Source organism: Anguilla anguilla, chromosome 11 (assembly GCF_013347855.1).
Source record: "Anguilla anguilla isolate fAngAng1 chromosome 11, fAngAng1.pri, whole genome shotgun sequence".
NCBI lineage: Eukaryota > Metazoa > Chordata > Actinopteri > Anguilliformes > Anguillidae > Anguilla > Anguilla anguilla.
In genome coordinates, this window is record NC_049211.1 from 31503444 (window position 1) to 31520304 (window position 16861).

The 16861-nt window shown below is 39.9% G+C and overlaps 1 protein-coding gene across 1 annotated transcript in view; it reads left to right on the forward strand.

The window, feature by feature from the left end:
• Positions 1–16861, forward strand: part of LOC118207353 (synaptoporin-like) — a 30511-nt gene that overhangs the window by 8331 nt on the left and 5319 nt on the right. Inside the window, exon 2 of the mRNA XM_035380839.1 lies at positions 7805–7929. Coding sequence (XP_035236730.1) covers positions 7805–7929 — 125 coding nt within the window. The remainder of the gene's footprint in view (positions 1–7804; positions 7930–16861) is intronic.

Consider the following 16861-nt stretch of genomic DNA (forward strand, 5'->3'; position numbering starts at 1 on the left):
TACATTTTTTCAGTACCCAACTCAAGGCTACAAGCAGCATCCCAGCTGGCCATCGAACCTACACCCCGGGTTCCCAAACCATTATACAATGCTGTCGCCACTTGTAGAGCTGGAATTGGATCTACAAATGTTGTGGCAGGGTTTCTTTCTGGGGAGCACTGGTTAAACAGTACAGAAGTAAAAGTAAAAAAAAAAAAAAACAGATCTGCTTTAAGATGTTAACCACTTCTATGGGAGGTCTGCCTTTCACTTGTGGCGTTATGTTGAGAGTTGGATCTGCAAGGACTGCAGATGCACTTGACTCTATGTTCTCCAGTTGCTTCGAACTAATGTTGCCTGGAATGCAGCAGGCAGCTGTTACACTTGGCATGAATCGGTGCCAAAATGAGCTCATTTACAGCTTGTGAATGTGGCCGTTGAGACAGTTACTTAAACTGTCTTCCAACAATTATTCTTGGAAAGTTTAGACCCCATGTCCCATCCCGACATCAGAACCTTTGGGAGTTTTTGTATTCACAGCAAGCTATTTGCTGTCCTTCATTGTTCACTGTTGACAAATGCCTCTGTATTTCTGCACAAATGGCAATGACACAAACGTGAGCTGCTGCATTGCAGACCCTCAGATATTCTAACCATGACTGGATTCACAACTCACGGCTCATAACCTTTATTATAAATTTAATCCTAAATTTCACATGTAACATAACATAACATGACATGACATGACATGACATAACATAACACTTAAGGCGAGAACAGGCCATTCAGCCCAACACTGCTCGTCTATTCCTACCACTAAACTGTACTTAATGTTTAGTTTACCTAGATAGTATCTAACACTGTATCAAGCTGGGCCTTGAATACCCCCAGTGTTTCTGCCTCCACTACATGTCCAGGCAAGCTATTCCACACATTGACCACTCTCTGTGAAAAAACATTTCCTAATGTCTGTGTGAAATGTATCCTTTGCCAGTTTCCATTTATGCCCCCTCGTTCTGCTAACCAAACTCAACTTGAATAATTTCCTGTAGTTAACTTTGTGAATCCCTGTAATACATTTAAAAGCCTCAATCAAATCTCCTCTAAGTCTCCTTTTACTAAGCTTGAAAAGTCCAAGCATCCAAGCCTTTCCTCTTTTATACCTGGAATCAATCTGGTTGCCCGTCTTTGGACCTTTTCCAGCGCCTCTATATCTTTCTTGTAGTACGGTCCCCAGAACTGCACACAATACTCTAAGTGGGCAAGCTCATCTTGGACCTGTCGCCAAGGCCTTGTGGAAATGGAAAATATACAGTAGATATAAATGTTGAACTAATATATATATGAAATTATTGCTATATATATATATATATATAGTGGGGTGTGTGGTCTTCTGCTGCTGTAGCCCATCTGCTTCAAGGTTTGACGTGGTGTGCATTCAGAGATGCTCTTCTGCACACCTCGGTTGTAACGAGTGGTTATTTGAGTTACTGTTGCCTTTCTATCAGCTCGAACCAGTCTGGCCATTCTCCTCTGACCTCTGCCATCAACAAGGCATTTTCGCCCAGAGAACTGCCGCTCATTGGATATTTTCTCTTTTTTGGACCATTCTCTGTAAACCCTAGAGATGGTTGAGCGTGAAAAAATGTAGATCAGCAGTTTCTGAAATACTCAAACCAGCCCGTCTGGCACCAACAACCATGCCACGTTCAAAGTCAGTTAAACCACCTTTCTTCCACATTCTGATGCTTGGTTTGAACTTCAGAAAATCGTCTTGACCATGTTTACATGCCTAAATGCATTGAGTTGCTGCCACGTGATTGGCTGAATATATATTTTTATTAGATATATTAACGAGCAGTTGAACAGGTGTACCTAAAGTAGTGGCCGGTGAGTGTATATATATAAATGACAAGAGAACTGGGTCTATTACCAGTATAACACTGTGACACTAGGCTCGCGTCGAAACTCAAAAAAGTGGTGGAACCTTCTACAGACACTGACACAACCAAGTATATTGGCCATTACTAAACTTCCCAATTGCAAAAGGCTCTCCTTTGTGTCTCATTCATAGATGAGGACTGCCTTGTCTTGAGGATTCGGGTCAAAATGAATTACCTGTTAGATTGGTGGCTATGCCTTAATTGAAATTGACCACAGCTGTCAAAGACATAAATAAAGCAGCAGAAGATTAGTGTTATGATTCAGCTGGACTAATTTCCCCACAGCTTGAAATCTGAGGGGACATTTTAATTGAGAGGCTATAACACAAGGCATATACCTTTTAAAGTTCCCCAGCTTCCACTGAATATTACAAGTTTTGTCTGTGTGAGATGTTTATTTGCATTTGAGTTCATTTTTCTCTTTGACATTAACAACAGCAGCAAAGCAGTGACTCTTCAGCAGAGGTTTGGTTCAGTATTTCACTCGTTTTACTTGATTAATCCAGTCGTGTAAATCTTTTTGTCAAATAAGTGTGAACTACAAATGAATGTAAGCCATTCCAGATAAGGGTGAATGTTCAGACACAAATAATAATAAAGTTTAAAGGCTGATTCGGACCAATTAACCAACAACAGAAGGATGGCTTTTAGGAGTTTTAGGATATGCTCAGATTGGCTCCACAACGACTCCGCATGATACATCCTGAGTTGAGTTAAAGGCAAAAATGATTTTCTCAGCCAACTTTTAATCTGTTTTTATGATTTATTTAATAATTTTATATGATAACCATCATTTTGATATGGACTGTGCAGTCTTTACTCAGTAACCAAATAAGTTCTTCTTTTTTTTTACTTTATTTAAATGAAAACTCATGGTCCTTGCTGTCACCATTTCTATTTGAACTGGGTTATATGGAAGGGTTCTGTTTCGTCATTATTATCCTTCACACGTTGATACCCAGGCAATTGTTATGGATTGGAAGAAATTTTCTGTGCAGCATTCAGTCCAGCTGGTGTCTGGTAGATTCAGAATAGAGAAGAGAGAGAGAGGGAGGTTTCATGTGCTCTTCAGGGTCTTTGAGCAGATTGAGAACAAGGACAGAGGCAGCAGGATTTGACTGGCTCCTTAGAGGCATGGATCTGCAACAGTGATGGATTGTTCTTAAACAAATCCAGATGGATGGAGACTTGTAATAGATACGGAAACTGAAGAGTTGCAAGTGTTTATCACCAGCATTACAGTGACATAGACAAAGTCCTGAAATGCTCGTACAGGACTTTATATTTAAGTATTTAGCAAACTGTCTTATCCAGTTATTTATAAAATGGCACGCAGAAAGGACAGAGAACATGCCAAGTTATTAGTGCCACAACCAGGGCCGGTCTAGGCATAGGCGGTCGCCTAGGGTGACATCTGGTCTGTTCTCCAACACAATAGGTTGCAATAGGTTGATTTTGAGTTGAGCTTATATAATTCTGGGAAAAACTATTTTTGAATGAAATCAAATGGAATGTGAGAACAAGCAAGTGAAAGATATATAGCTGTATAGCTTAGAAAAATAGGGTATAGAACCTGTGGAAATAATAGCTTTCTGTGCTTTAATTAGCCTCTAGAATATGAGCAAACAAAGTGACTGTGGGTGGGGGGGGGGGGGGGGGGGGGGGGGGGGGGTTAGGGTTAGGGTTAGGGTCAGGGGGGGGGGGTGATTAGGCAATAATTATTTAGGTCTTATTATTTAATATTACATAATTCAATAATGGTGGATCGTATTGGTTTAGAACAAAAAGACATTAAGCAGCCCATATACTTTTTAAATCTTAATTTAAATAACTTACCTTTTTTCATCTTAATTTAAATAACAACATTTGTGGCCTAAATATGAACACTTACCTCAATACATCTTTTGTGTTGATTCTTAAATGTATCAAGAGTGGTATTTAAGGAAAGTACATGTTCAGTTGTTCCCTTGTCTCTTTAGTGTCTACACATGTGCAGGGAGGGTGAATGTCCTCTGTGGAACTACTGAGATGAATCAATGGAACAGCAACAAGTTAATGTTAAGACAGAAATGGATATAAATGGGATATAAATATCATAGGTGACCTATAACGCCCATTTTACCTTGAGTTTATGCGATGAATAATAGTGGGTTTCTGGGGATGAAGAGGTTCAGGTAGGTAATGAACCCTTTTGCATCATCAATAGTGTTTTTACCACAAAATCTTAATTATGGAAATTAGCCTGAAACATTGTATGCATAATATATGTCTGTTACTTTTAACAGTGCAGGAATGTAAAAATCAGAGGTGTTCTGTCTTATATGAAAATGATGCCCTTTTCGGATAAGATTGGACACTCCTAGTCTAAATCATTTACCCCAACAAACAAACAAACAAACAAACAAAAAAAAGAACATTCTTTATATGTTATAGGAACAATGAACATAAAGGCATTTTGGTAAAGTGTTTGCACTTGAGCTGTGCCACAGCACTGTGTATCTTCAGGCCATATTGCTAACAATTCATTAAAAATCCATTTCGGAGCAGCACGCTTTGCAGAACGCACATTACTGTATGTGACTGATTGCACAAGCGGAAATATTGGTGCCTCGCTCCACTCGCCCCCATTCATTTCAGTGGAAGCACGAAGTAATAAAATGAACTAAAACGATTACCACCTGATGGCAATCACTGGCCTCTGAGGAGTCTCACTGCCACTGACTGGAATTAAACCTGCTTCACAGGAGCGGTGGCTTGGCTGGTAGGCTCTAGCAGATAATACATCTTCAGTTAAAGTAGGTGTCTCAGCGCACGCTCAAATTATGTTTCACAAGAGCACAGCCTGAGTGAATGGATGATAACCAGGCAGGAGCAGCACCTCCAGATCTGTTTAGCAGCAGATCTTAGAATCAGGCCAGGGCTGTGACTCTGAACCCATTTGTGTAGCATTGATATTTTTGATTTACTTCACATTTATATAGCAGAGATTCTTATCTTGGGCAATATATGGAGGAGGAGTAAAATAGTGAATACAAAAGGTAAAAGAATTAGCACCCATTAAAGAAGTGATTGTACACTCAGATCCAGGAAGATGCAAGGCCATTGTTCTGTACCTGTTCATTAGATTCAGGTAGAAACCACAAAACTGGACTTACTCAGCTCAGTTTCTGGTCTCTGCTGGACTCTAGAGGTGGAAAGTGTGGGGTTTAGCATGGAAATGCCTCCGGCCCCCAAGAAGTCCTCTGAGTCCTCTGCTGAACCAAGAAATAACTCAACTGCTCAACAAATGAACTCAGTTAATATATTCAAAATTGAAAATGCGAAGTTCTTGAGACAAAAAACATTGAATAAGTGAATAATTATAATTCCCTTGCTAGAGAAGTCCATGAAAAGACATTTCATGCAGCCCAGAAGAACTGCCAGGCAGCTGTTGAGGGGCCAAATCGTATGACAGATTTCCAGAATATATTCTCAACCCAGCTGTGTGAAAACGTCCCAGGACGTGCGCTGAAACCCAGCCAAATGAACCGTTTTCCCAAACAAATTAGTCAAGTGGGGATTTTTTCAGTGAGCCCTCAAACCAGCCCTGCAGAAAAACATGAAAATGTACTCAACCCATCCCTGTGGGAGAGAAGGAGAATGTACTCAACCCAGCCCTATGAGAAATAGGAGGAATGTACTCAACCCAGCCCAATGGGAAATAAGGAAAATGTACTAAACTCACCCCTGTAGGAAATCAGAAGAATGGACACAACCCACCACAGTAGGAAATTAGGAGAATGTACTCAACCCACCCCTGTAGGAAGTCAGAAGAATGGACACAACCCACCACAGTAGGAAATTAGGAGAATGTACTCAACCCACCCCTGTAGGAAATCAGAAGAATGGACACAACCCACCACAGAAGGAAATTAGGAGAATGTACTCAACCCACTCGTGTAAGAAATCAAGAGAATGTACTTAAGAGCATGATAACCCCTTAAGTCACAAGAGTAGGTTCATTGTAATTCATTTCACTAATTTGCGATTAATATTAAACAATTAAATGATGTTGGACTTAACTGCAAGTCAAGAGAAATATAAATATAAAATATGGATCAAATATTGAAAAATATAATAAAGGTAGCCTATGGCAAGATCAACAAGTGGGAAATTACAGTCAAGAAAAGGAAAAATTATATGAATAACGAGTAAGAATAATTAAAATAAATACAATATGAAAATAAATAAAATTAAAATACAAAACCTCTCTGGGACTTCCGTTGGTTACACCAACAAATGTAGGCTACATAGCCTATATATTGCAATTTGCAAATTTCCATTTAAGAAGACCAGCTGTCTAATTTTTCATGCAACTATGCACAACCGGGTCCTCATTACCACAAATAGCCTTTCATTCAAGTTTCATACTGAATCGACCAGCCAGTGCCGCCCATGTTCCCAGAGTCCTAGGCATCGCAGCAAGATTAAGATGGATATTGCTGAATAAATATTGTTACAGTTTCTAAATATGTTCAGCTCTTATAGTCGTAAAGTGTGTTTAGCAGTAGCTTCTGTTTAGATAGTTATTGAACTAAGCGTGAATTCACACCATGTGATCGTCAGCTGTGTGAGGAAAAGATGTTGTTGTATTTCAGTGACTGAAGCTATTTACCTCGCTGGAGAACAGCACATATCTTTCTAAAGATGAAACTTAGCCTAGTAGTATCTAAGCGGAAGAAAAGAAATACAGTCTCTCTGAACGGATTTGATTGTTGCGAGCACCTCCATTTTGCTTGGAGCTACAAGTGAGTAACTCCAGCTAGAGCCAGAGTAAATAGTATATACTGCAAAGTGAGTGTTTTATTAATGGTTAAGTATGAGTGTGGTGTGATTGGAATGGCAGATATGGAATGGACCATAATCAATGGATTAGTAAACCGGATAGCCAATTAATTTATTTTCTACAATCTTGCTGACCTGTTGCTGCCAGAGGTTGTTAGGCGAGAGCAAGGAGAGGCAGGTTGGGGAGGGTTACAAGAAGGGGGAAAGCAAGCAAGCCACTACTTCTTCCATGAGCATATAGTATAAAGTATATAGAATTCTGCACCTCTAATAACCCATAATATCATTTGGTTACCAAGTGTTCTTTTGGAGTCCCCAAATTGATTTTTTGGAAACCTGCCTAGACATAGCTCAGAAAAAAACAATGCAGAATGCTAATTTTTGTTGGCACACTATTGTCAGCCAATTTGAGCCTGGATTTGTCCGGCATTGTGGCTGTGTCTGCATTATGTTTCTAAGCCCACCAGACACAGCCTCAAGCAACTATATCCAAAAAAACCTAAACCTTTTATTTGAGAAAAAAATCCACGTGCACTGTGTTTGAGCTTCTGTTACTTAGTTTCAATAATATTTAGAGTAATTATGACTCTCGGAAAACGAACTCCCAAGGGTTACCTCTTCAGAAGAGACCGGGTTTATGCCTGTATTGAAACAGGTTCAAAAATAGTATGCATTTTATTTTGGGTATGCCATTTTCTGGCTAAAGGGGGCAATAAATAAGGAGTTCAACTCTAGTCAATATCCTCCTTTCATTTAATGAAGTTTTTGTTGGTAATGTGTCTTGTTTCAAAAATTTATCAGCATCTGAAATATTTAAATCAGAATCAAAATTATTTATTCGCCAAGTACGATGTAAATACATATTTGATACAGGTCTGATCACCATAACTTTGTGAATAGGCTCTGCAATGTGCTGTTAGCAGATACACATGTTTATAACTAGATTCTGAGATGTGCGGTTAGCTGTAATGTAGGTTTTGCGAGTAGGTTCTGGGATGTGCTGTTCACTGTAATGCAGGATTGCGGGCATGTTTAACACTGTTCTTTTTTTCCCACAGCTTTTTGCCATTTGTGCTTTTGCAACATGTGGAGGGTACTCTGGTCTGCTGCAGGTTAGCATGGACTGCCTCAACAAGACAGAGAGCAACTACAGTATCACCATCAACTTTGCATATCCATTCAGGTAGGAACAAGCACTACACATGCTCAAATGGAAGGTATTACATCGCTCATATTTGAATACTATTGTCATGAACATGAAACAAAGCATGTGATACAGATGACTCTGTTTTACACATATGAGCAGTGCTGTTAGGAACATTGTTTCAGGAATAAATCTGCCTCTTGTTTAAGTGGTTTATAAGAGGACTCCCCCTCCCCCACCCTAAACTAGCTCTCCAAGTGCAGTCTGGGCACACCTATTAATATCTACTTCATAATCCAAATGTCCACTTTTCTTCTTAAACAGCCATGAATTTGTGCAGATGCAAAGATGCACACACCCACAGTGTGTAAGAGCTATGTGGCTCATTCGTCTTGCTGAGACAGATGTGCACAATGCCTGGGACCCAAGAGCTGGCTCCATTATTATTACCCACATTCTTCTGTTTTTATTATAAGGACCTGAGAGCTACTGACCTCATTATAAGGACCTGAGAGCTGCTGGCTCCATTATCAGGACCTGTAGGCTGCTGGCTACATTATCAGGACCTGTAGGCTTCATTATCAGGACCCGAGGGCTAATGCCATCATTATCATGACCTGAGTGGCATGGCATTAGCTTCATTATCAAGACCTGAGAGCTGCTGGCTTCATTATCAGGACCTGAGGGCTAATGCCATCATTATCATGACCTGAGTGGCATGGCATTAGCTTCATTATCAAGACCTGAGAGCTGCTGGCTTCATTATCGGGACCTGAGAGCTGTTGTCTCCATTATCGGGACCTGAGAGATGTTATCTCCATTATCAGGACCTGACAGCTGTTGCCTTCATTATACATACCCGAGAGCTGTTGACCTCATTATTAGTACCTGAGAGCTTCTGTCTTTATTAGGACCTGAGAGCTGTTGGCTTCATTATCAGGACATGAGTGGTCAGGATAAATAACAAAACAATGTACATTCTATCAGAATAGCCCCACCAGAGTTGAATTCAAATGTATTTTGATTGCATCAATTCAGAAGATTACTGAAAATTTGAAAAATGTATTGAAATTAAATTCATTTTTACATTAATTGCATTTCAGTTCACAACATAAATACATTACATTCTCTATAGAATTTTCCAGGAAATGAACTAGTGCCAAAACACAAAGGAAGTAACATATATTATGGCGATGTTCTAAAAGGTTGAAGTTGTTCCAGTATCCAGTTTCTTTGATCTGTTCCAACATCAAAAGTATTGCCTGACATGAGATTGCATAGGTTGCATTTTAACAAGGCATCCCCACTAAGTACGCTACTCGACTTTACTGTATAATATGTAATCTCCGAAGAAACAATATCTCCTTCCAGCTTCAAACACAGCAGCCCCGTCATTGATCATTTGACTGATACAAAGGCAGAGCATGCTGTTCAGAAACACAGATCAGAAGCTTGTGCACAAGCCCATGGAAAGTCAGTGGGTGATGTCAGAGTCACTTCGTCCATATTTTTTCTACAGTCTATGGTTTCAGGTTGTATTATGCGTTTTCGTTTTTCTACAAAGGAGTGCTCAGAATGTGCTCATCTTTGATTTTCGTATGCAAAACAAGGGTAATGCAAATGGTAGCCAATATGCTGGGACATTTATTAGCGATATTCTAAAAAACTCTCCTTTTTGTAATACACTCAGGCTGTTGCTTCTGATGCCTCTTGGTGAGCTATGTCCAGGCTGGCTCAAATGAAGGAAGATGTTTTTCACATGCATTAAATAACAGGAAAACTAATCTAAAATGGGACTACTGCCAGCCTGTTTAAATCATATTAGGTGGTTGATTTCCATTATCTCCTACTTGCAAATGTCTATGCATTAAGGCTAATGTGCCAAAGTTAGTGCCTTATTGTCTTATCACACATGCTAGAATCACATTACTCCTACATAAGTAATCTTGATGCTTACTTTTATACAACAAAACTGCTTTACGTTTGTGCGGAATGTTCATAGATCTACCTGAAAGTTCGTCAGTATAGCTCTTCACTACCTTTTCCTCAAAAACGTAGCTCTTTGCTCATTTCCTGCGGTAAAGGCTAAAGGTGAGTGGCTTCGTTCGGTCGTGTGAAATCCCAGCCGGCTCTCGAGCCCCGTCCCGCACGGGCACTCCAGCGCTCGTCACTAGGCACATTCACGATGAGCTTTCTGAAGGACCTGGCTGAGAGCCTCGCCACCAGGCGCTGGCTTTGTGACACATTTCCGATCCGCTCCCTCCGCGCGGCGAAGGATCACAACCACAAAGGGGGCACAGCGGTCGTTTTAAAGATTTCCGTTTCCCGCTCAGTGAGGACGGGGCTTAGCAGAGGACCCTGGGTGCTAGAAGCTCCCTGACATGTAAAATATGCTGTAACTTTGCATGTCCTGGAAGCACTGGCGTGCACTTTTACTTACTGAATACAGCATATGAGAATGCAGAAAGTAAAGTTGTGTGGTATTGTGATAATGTAAAAAAAATTGTATTCATTTTTTGTCTGATACGGTCCTGTTCACACTTCTTTATATGCCACACATATCCAGTTTCTTAAAATCTCATTTTTGTTGATGACTACAGACAGAACACAAGAAATCATATAACAATTGGATTTATCTTAATCTGATCTGAGTTACCTGGTAGTCTGGGTCAGGTTTCTCCACCATGAGATTTTAATGTGAACATTCCTCTCCTGAAATCAACATCTTACTGGCATCCTAAATCCAAAATAACCTCTCGCGAAAAGTGATTGGGAGTCACGAGGGAACCTGCCAGTCAGGTCAGACACAATGCTGAGCGCAACAACCACAAGAAATGTGATCTAGGCCTTAACAGAATTGGGTATACAGTTCATTGTGACTGGTGTGCGAACAGACAATCACATCTAACAGACTTACAGCAACTCAATTTGTCAGCAGTATGTGATTTGAGTGTGAGCAAGGTCAGTGTCCTCACAGAACCTGTCCCTGATTGGTTGAAAACAGGCAGGGGTCTCTTCAGGCACAGACGGTGTGGCATTAACGTCCCTTTGTTCACGTGTAAGTGGTGTCTCCAAAATCTGGCATTCCTCTGAGCGGTCCCCCCCCCACCTCCCCCACCCCCCCAGCACGCCAGCACGCCAGCACCCACAGCGGTAATTAGAATGCTTCATTCTGGCACGGCATGCTGGCTCTCTGTCGAAATCAAAATCAAACAGGGTTCACCTCCAGCTGGCTGGCATTTGCAGGAAAGCCTTCCATTTTATATGTTCTTACTGAGAACAGTGCACTCAGATAATCTATAAATATGTTCTTTTTATTTTTTTTTATTGTGATAAGAGTTAAAGGTTGTATGAGGTTTTTATTTGTATCTTGTCTTAAAATATTATATGAACATAAGTTAAGCTATTTGAATTCTTCATTTCCATTACTTATTTTTCTATGCATGTTAGCTGTTTTATTTTTAGATGTTATTTTCATTAACTATCATTTTTCATGTGAAGACTATAGTCTTCTGAATGAGCTGTCTTAAAAAGTTAATGCTTTGTTAATATCCTATTATAAACAACTCTTTAAAAAACATATGGCCAGTCAAGCTTTTTATTTATTTATTTCAGTTTTGAGCCACTTTTGACACAGTTACAAGACCTTTAAATCAGTGTCTTCATATATTGTTTTTCATTGATACATTATGTGGATTTTACATCTCTCAACATTTACCTGCAAGATTTCATTTTTTGCACAGGTCATGGCTGTTTATGAATGTCTCACAAGAACAACAGTCTTTCATTCTACAAGGCCAGCAATCAGAATCACCCCATATTTGTCACTGTTAGAAAAGTATGGTATGAATCCAGTTTAGCTCTGGGCCACAGTATCTGTTAAATAAATCTCTTAAATTATACCTGCCCATGGCTATACAGGAGAATTTTCACAGTCCAAGAAATGAAAAGACACAAAAATATAAGAGAAATTCTATTCTGTTACAACTGTTTTTGTGCTCTAGAAGCTGACAGTCTTTGAGTAGTTCAGCAGTTATTCTCTGCACTTAGAAATCTAAGCTGTATGAAAAATATCTGCTGAAACATCGCTGTATCAGCAGAGCTCCTGCTTTATGGCTTATTTAAAGCCTGAAGCAGTGCCCTGATGTATGCTTCTGTGAGTATGCGTTGCTAAGCCTACCACTGTCAAACAGCTATTCCTGAGATCTGAGAGGAAGCTGTGTCACAGACGGGTAAGAACTTCCCTCGCAGAATCTTTGGAGGTATATGAACAGGCACACCTGTGTTTTTCTGAAAAGATGAAATCTTTCGAAGGTAGTTGGAAAAGGTCTTGATGTGCAGTTTGTAGGCTGGTTTCATTGTCTTCCCTGGGTACAAACTGAACTTCTTTTGGAGAGGGAGTTGTGGAGAAGGGGAGTACAGTATGTCCTTCTCTCCTGAACTATCAGTCAGTTTTTTCCTGTAGTTAGGCATTGATTTATATAGTTCTCTGTGGAGGATCTTAAACTAGGTTATGCTACCACAAGTCTGAACCCTGTGACTGGAGGTGATACATATATATGTGCTCTCTCTGAGCTGAACAGTGGTCTCTCTCTATACTTAGTGTACTCTCTCTTAGCTGCCCAGTGGTCTCTCTCTTTCTTTGTGTAATCTCTTTTGGGTGTAAAGTGGTCTCTACACTTTGTGTACTCTCCCTGGGCTGTGCAGCGACCTTTGCACTGCGTATGTTCTCAGTTCAAATGATCAAAATAAGTCCTCCATTTGGTTCCATTTTGAATTGCCAGTTCTTGTCTTTGCTGTTGGTCATCAGTTTTAAATATCAATTCCATAACTATTTTCGTTAATTGCCTCCTCTATCTGGTTACATTTTTCAGTTGTGTTTTGATGTTTTTTTATTACATAGAATTTGCATATATGTTTTCAGTACCAGTGAGTGCTTGAGGCATAGCTCTTGTTCAGTGGGCTCTCTGTGTTTTTTTGTTGTTGTCGTAAGTTTTTTAATGAATTCATATTCATGGTCATTTTTTGTTTCTTTTTTGGATTGTTTTATTGTTTTGTTTTATAACATTTGCTAACAAAGCCAGTGTTTCATAACATTTGCTAACAATGCAATTAGTCATATAATTTTTTCCATTTGAGTCAAATTGGTTCCATGCTGTTTGAAAGTTTTTTATTGATAATTTTTGTATTAGTCATGTTAGCTTTGTCGTTTTTCTTTGCTGGTATTTGTCCAAATATACAGTGATCTCAAGGGGATCCGTTTCTCAGCTGGGTTATTGTTGAGTCTTTGTTGATCCATTTTAAATAAAGACTGGCTTGACAGTGGTCAAATAATGGGTTTACGGCCTGACAAAAAATTGCTTTATATATTTTGGATCAGTGTTAGGAATGCCATATTCTACCACACTACTACCTAATCTTGAACTATTATGTGAATCTATCAGGAAAATTCCCCCTGGTCCTTGCGTTGACTGTATACAGACTAAGTCCTTTACAGAGATGCATTACCTGTTTTCCGCTTTTATTAACCACACTGTTGTGGCTGTTCAGCTGTGCTGTAATGGGAGTGTGGCACAAAGACTCATACCCAAAGAGGTGGTGGTTTCCTGCTGTGCTGATATAGTCCATCTCTTTTATTTTAAAGTTTTAATTTTATTTATAGAAACATTTAGTTTATGGTTTATGTTGTTTTGACATTAGCAGTATAACATTCTCATTAATGACTGTTCCAACACTTCAAAATTAATACATATTCTAAGCAAGTAAAATTAATGAATAAATTAATTTAAAGTAATATTGTAATATTTCCATACAGCACATTTTTACTGATAATGCATACATACAGTTTTCCTATTATTATTTCAGAGGTTTCGAGCAGATGGTATGTAGTAGATCAGTAATCAAGTTCAGTTCCGATGTTGCAGGGTTCAGTGCTCTCGAAGCTACAGCTGCATAGCGCTCTGGCTGTGCTCCTTGTTCTAGTTCGATGGGGTCTACTTTTAGCTCTGGTCCAGTTGTGTGCTCTGGTTTCCTGATATTCACGGCGCTGCAGTTGATTTGCTGTGTGGGGGCTCTCAGTGTTAGGGAGCGTCGGGGTCTCATTGGTTGGAAACTGCTGTGGGGTGGCAGTGGTAGGATTCCGGTTCTCTGTGTAAGGTGTCCCGGGGCAGTGTCCTTCAGCACCTTGGAAAAGTCTTTGATGTCCTGCTTGTTCAGTTGAATGTGCTCCGAAAATCCCAGGTCAGGTGCACATTGTGCCTCTCCATAGCTCTGCATTGATGGTCTGGATGATGTGGAATGGGGCGTCTCCATGTGACAGTCGGGTGGACATGGTGATCCTCTCTGCTGTGTTGCCTGTTTGCGGCAGCCATGTCTCCTCTTTGTGTCATCGGGTCATTGGTGGCAGTATGAATGAGTGCTGAGCCTTTGTTCAGCATCTCTCAAAGAGCAGTTGGGCACCATAACTTTTTTTGCTTTCATGCCTGAGAACAAGAGTCTTTCCCTTAGGAACTTCCTCTGTTAGAATCACACAGTGTGACTGCATCTGCATCAATGACTTGTTCTATGTCTGCGACAGTACTGGGCGAGGCGACTGATACAGTGGGTGTTACGCTGTCGGCTGATGAAACAGTGTGTTTTATGGTGCTTAAGTTGAGGGCATTGCATGTATTGGACGGTGTGTGTATGTTAGGATGGTGTGGCGAACTGGGTGTTTGAGTGAGTGTATTGTTCTATTTTTCATATATTTCACTTGGTAGTGTTGCATGGAACAGAGCACAGGTTTACTGAATTTGAAGAACATCATTGACTTAAAATGTAAAATATAGATTAACAGTTTGGCCTAATCTGACAAAAATAACATGGGAAATGATACATTTATGTAGATAAGAAAGGCTGGTTCATATAGGTTAATACTTAACGTTACGTTGTGCCTTCTCATTCTGAGTGAATGACTGAGAGACTTTGTCAAGCAGTTTCAAGTGGGTATGACAGGGTGCTAGACCTAAACTCAACACAAACACCCTGCTAAAGTAAATGAGTACAACCTCGACTATACCCCAGATGCCATCTGTCCTGTGTAAAGATGCACTTATACAGGAAATACTGTACTGTCTGAGACAAACGTAAAAGCATTGCATGCATAGAGCCTAGCAGGGGATTTTCTATAGAAAATCCCCTGCTTTTTCACCTAAGAAAATGTGTTGCTTATGGCTTTGTGTCATGCTGATGGGTACTGGATACAGAGCAGAATATCAATTATTATTGAAATACCCTCTTTCATATGGTAGCCCACAAACAAGGCTTATGATTGTTTCTGGAGCTCTCTATCCCTGTTTTTTGCAGGCAGTTATTGGTATTTTTCCACATGAGGACCAGAGTTGTGTCAGTGAAAGTCAAGAAGGCCATTATGAGACTGAGAAATAGGAAAACTAGAGTCATAGGCTAAACCTTACCAATTTATTTTGGCTTACCAAAATAAACTGTTTGGAACATCATTAAAAAGAAAGAGACCACTGGTCAGGTCAGTAATTGCAAAGAGCCTGGTAGGCTAAGGAAGACCTCTACCATTGATGACCAAAGAATTATCAGCATAATGAAGAAAAAACCCCAAACACCTGTTCAACAGGTGATGAACACTTTTCAGGAGGCAGGTGTGGATGTGTCTGTGACTCTGCAGAAGACTTCACAAACAGACCTACAGACGCTACAGATGTAAGCCAAAGGGAGGCCAAAGGGAACTGCCCAAGATCCAAAGTTTACATTTTAGGCAACAGGCTTTCAATCACTTTAATATTGTGTCTTCTCTAACTTATTTCTTCCCTCTCGACAATCTAGAAACAAACCTTAATTTCCTTGGATAGTATAATCTGTTCTGTCTTCATTTAGCAGGTTGGCAAATAGCACTCATCTTTCTGTCCATCTCCACTTTTTAATTTTATTTTGGGTCCAGTTTGTTCTCTTTGATTTTTATTTTTGTTTTTTAGTTTAGTTTAGTTTTTTTTTTTTTTTGTTTTTACCAAAAACTACACTTAAAAATAAGTAATAATGGAGGATGTTCATGAGCTCATCTTTTTAACTGCTTAGTCCTGAATTGTCCTGAATTGTAGAATTTTTTTAGAATCCTAAATTCTGTACTAAATTCAGTTTAATTCTGTGCTCTGTCTGGGCTGTAGAATTTAAATTGATTTTTTTTATGATATACTGCATAATTGTGCCGGGGTGTTGGGAGTGAGTCACTGTGCATCTTAGTGACTGATCAAGAAAGCACCCAAATGAGGGCAAACAGTGGTCTTAAATGCAATGCATTTCTAATTAAATTAATTGGTCAAACAAAAAATATGACAAAAATTGCAAACAACAGAAAAAAATCATCTCCCACAGCAAGCTCTTGTAGAGGTCCTAAGATCTGGGGAAAGAGAAAGGCCTCTTAAGGCACAGAGGCTTTACAACCAGTCTAATGAGGGCAGGGGGCAGGACCTGAGCTGACTGCTGATTAGCCTCAGATGAGCATGCCTGTGTGTGATGCTGTCGCTCTCCACGGTCCTGTGTTCCTGGCTGTGGGAGGGAACAGCTGACAACAGCCAACGAGAAGCAGCAGAAATCTCTGCTCCTCCTCCCTCCCCTCCCAAAATTACAATAATGCAGGAACTTTTTTTCTCAAACAGGTTCATGGACTCCCACGTTCCTTATCATCTGTCCAGATTTTTCCCAAGACGAACAGACCAGCCAAATATGGTTTCCATTATAAGACTGTGAACACTAGCCAATACCCTTAGCTAGAATGCTAATTTTCATACTACTAGACTGTGGTGCTACCTATAAGCACTAACCATATTGCAACTTGTAGCTTTGTAACTATACTACAATATTAACAATGGATCTGATGATAGCCCCACCTATAGCAACTAGCTATATCACTTTGGTGTGCTGTGCAGAAGTTCTAATGGTGTTGATTCATTGAAATATGTGC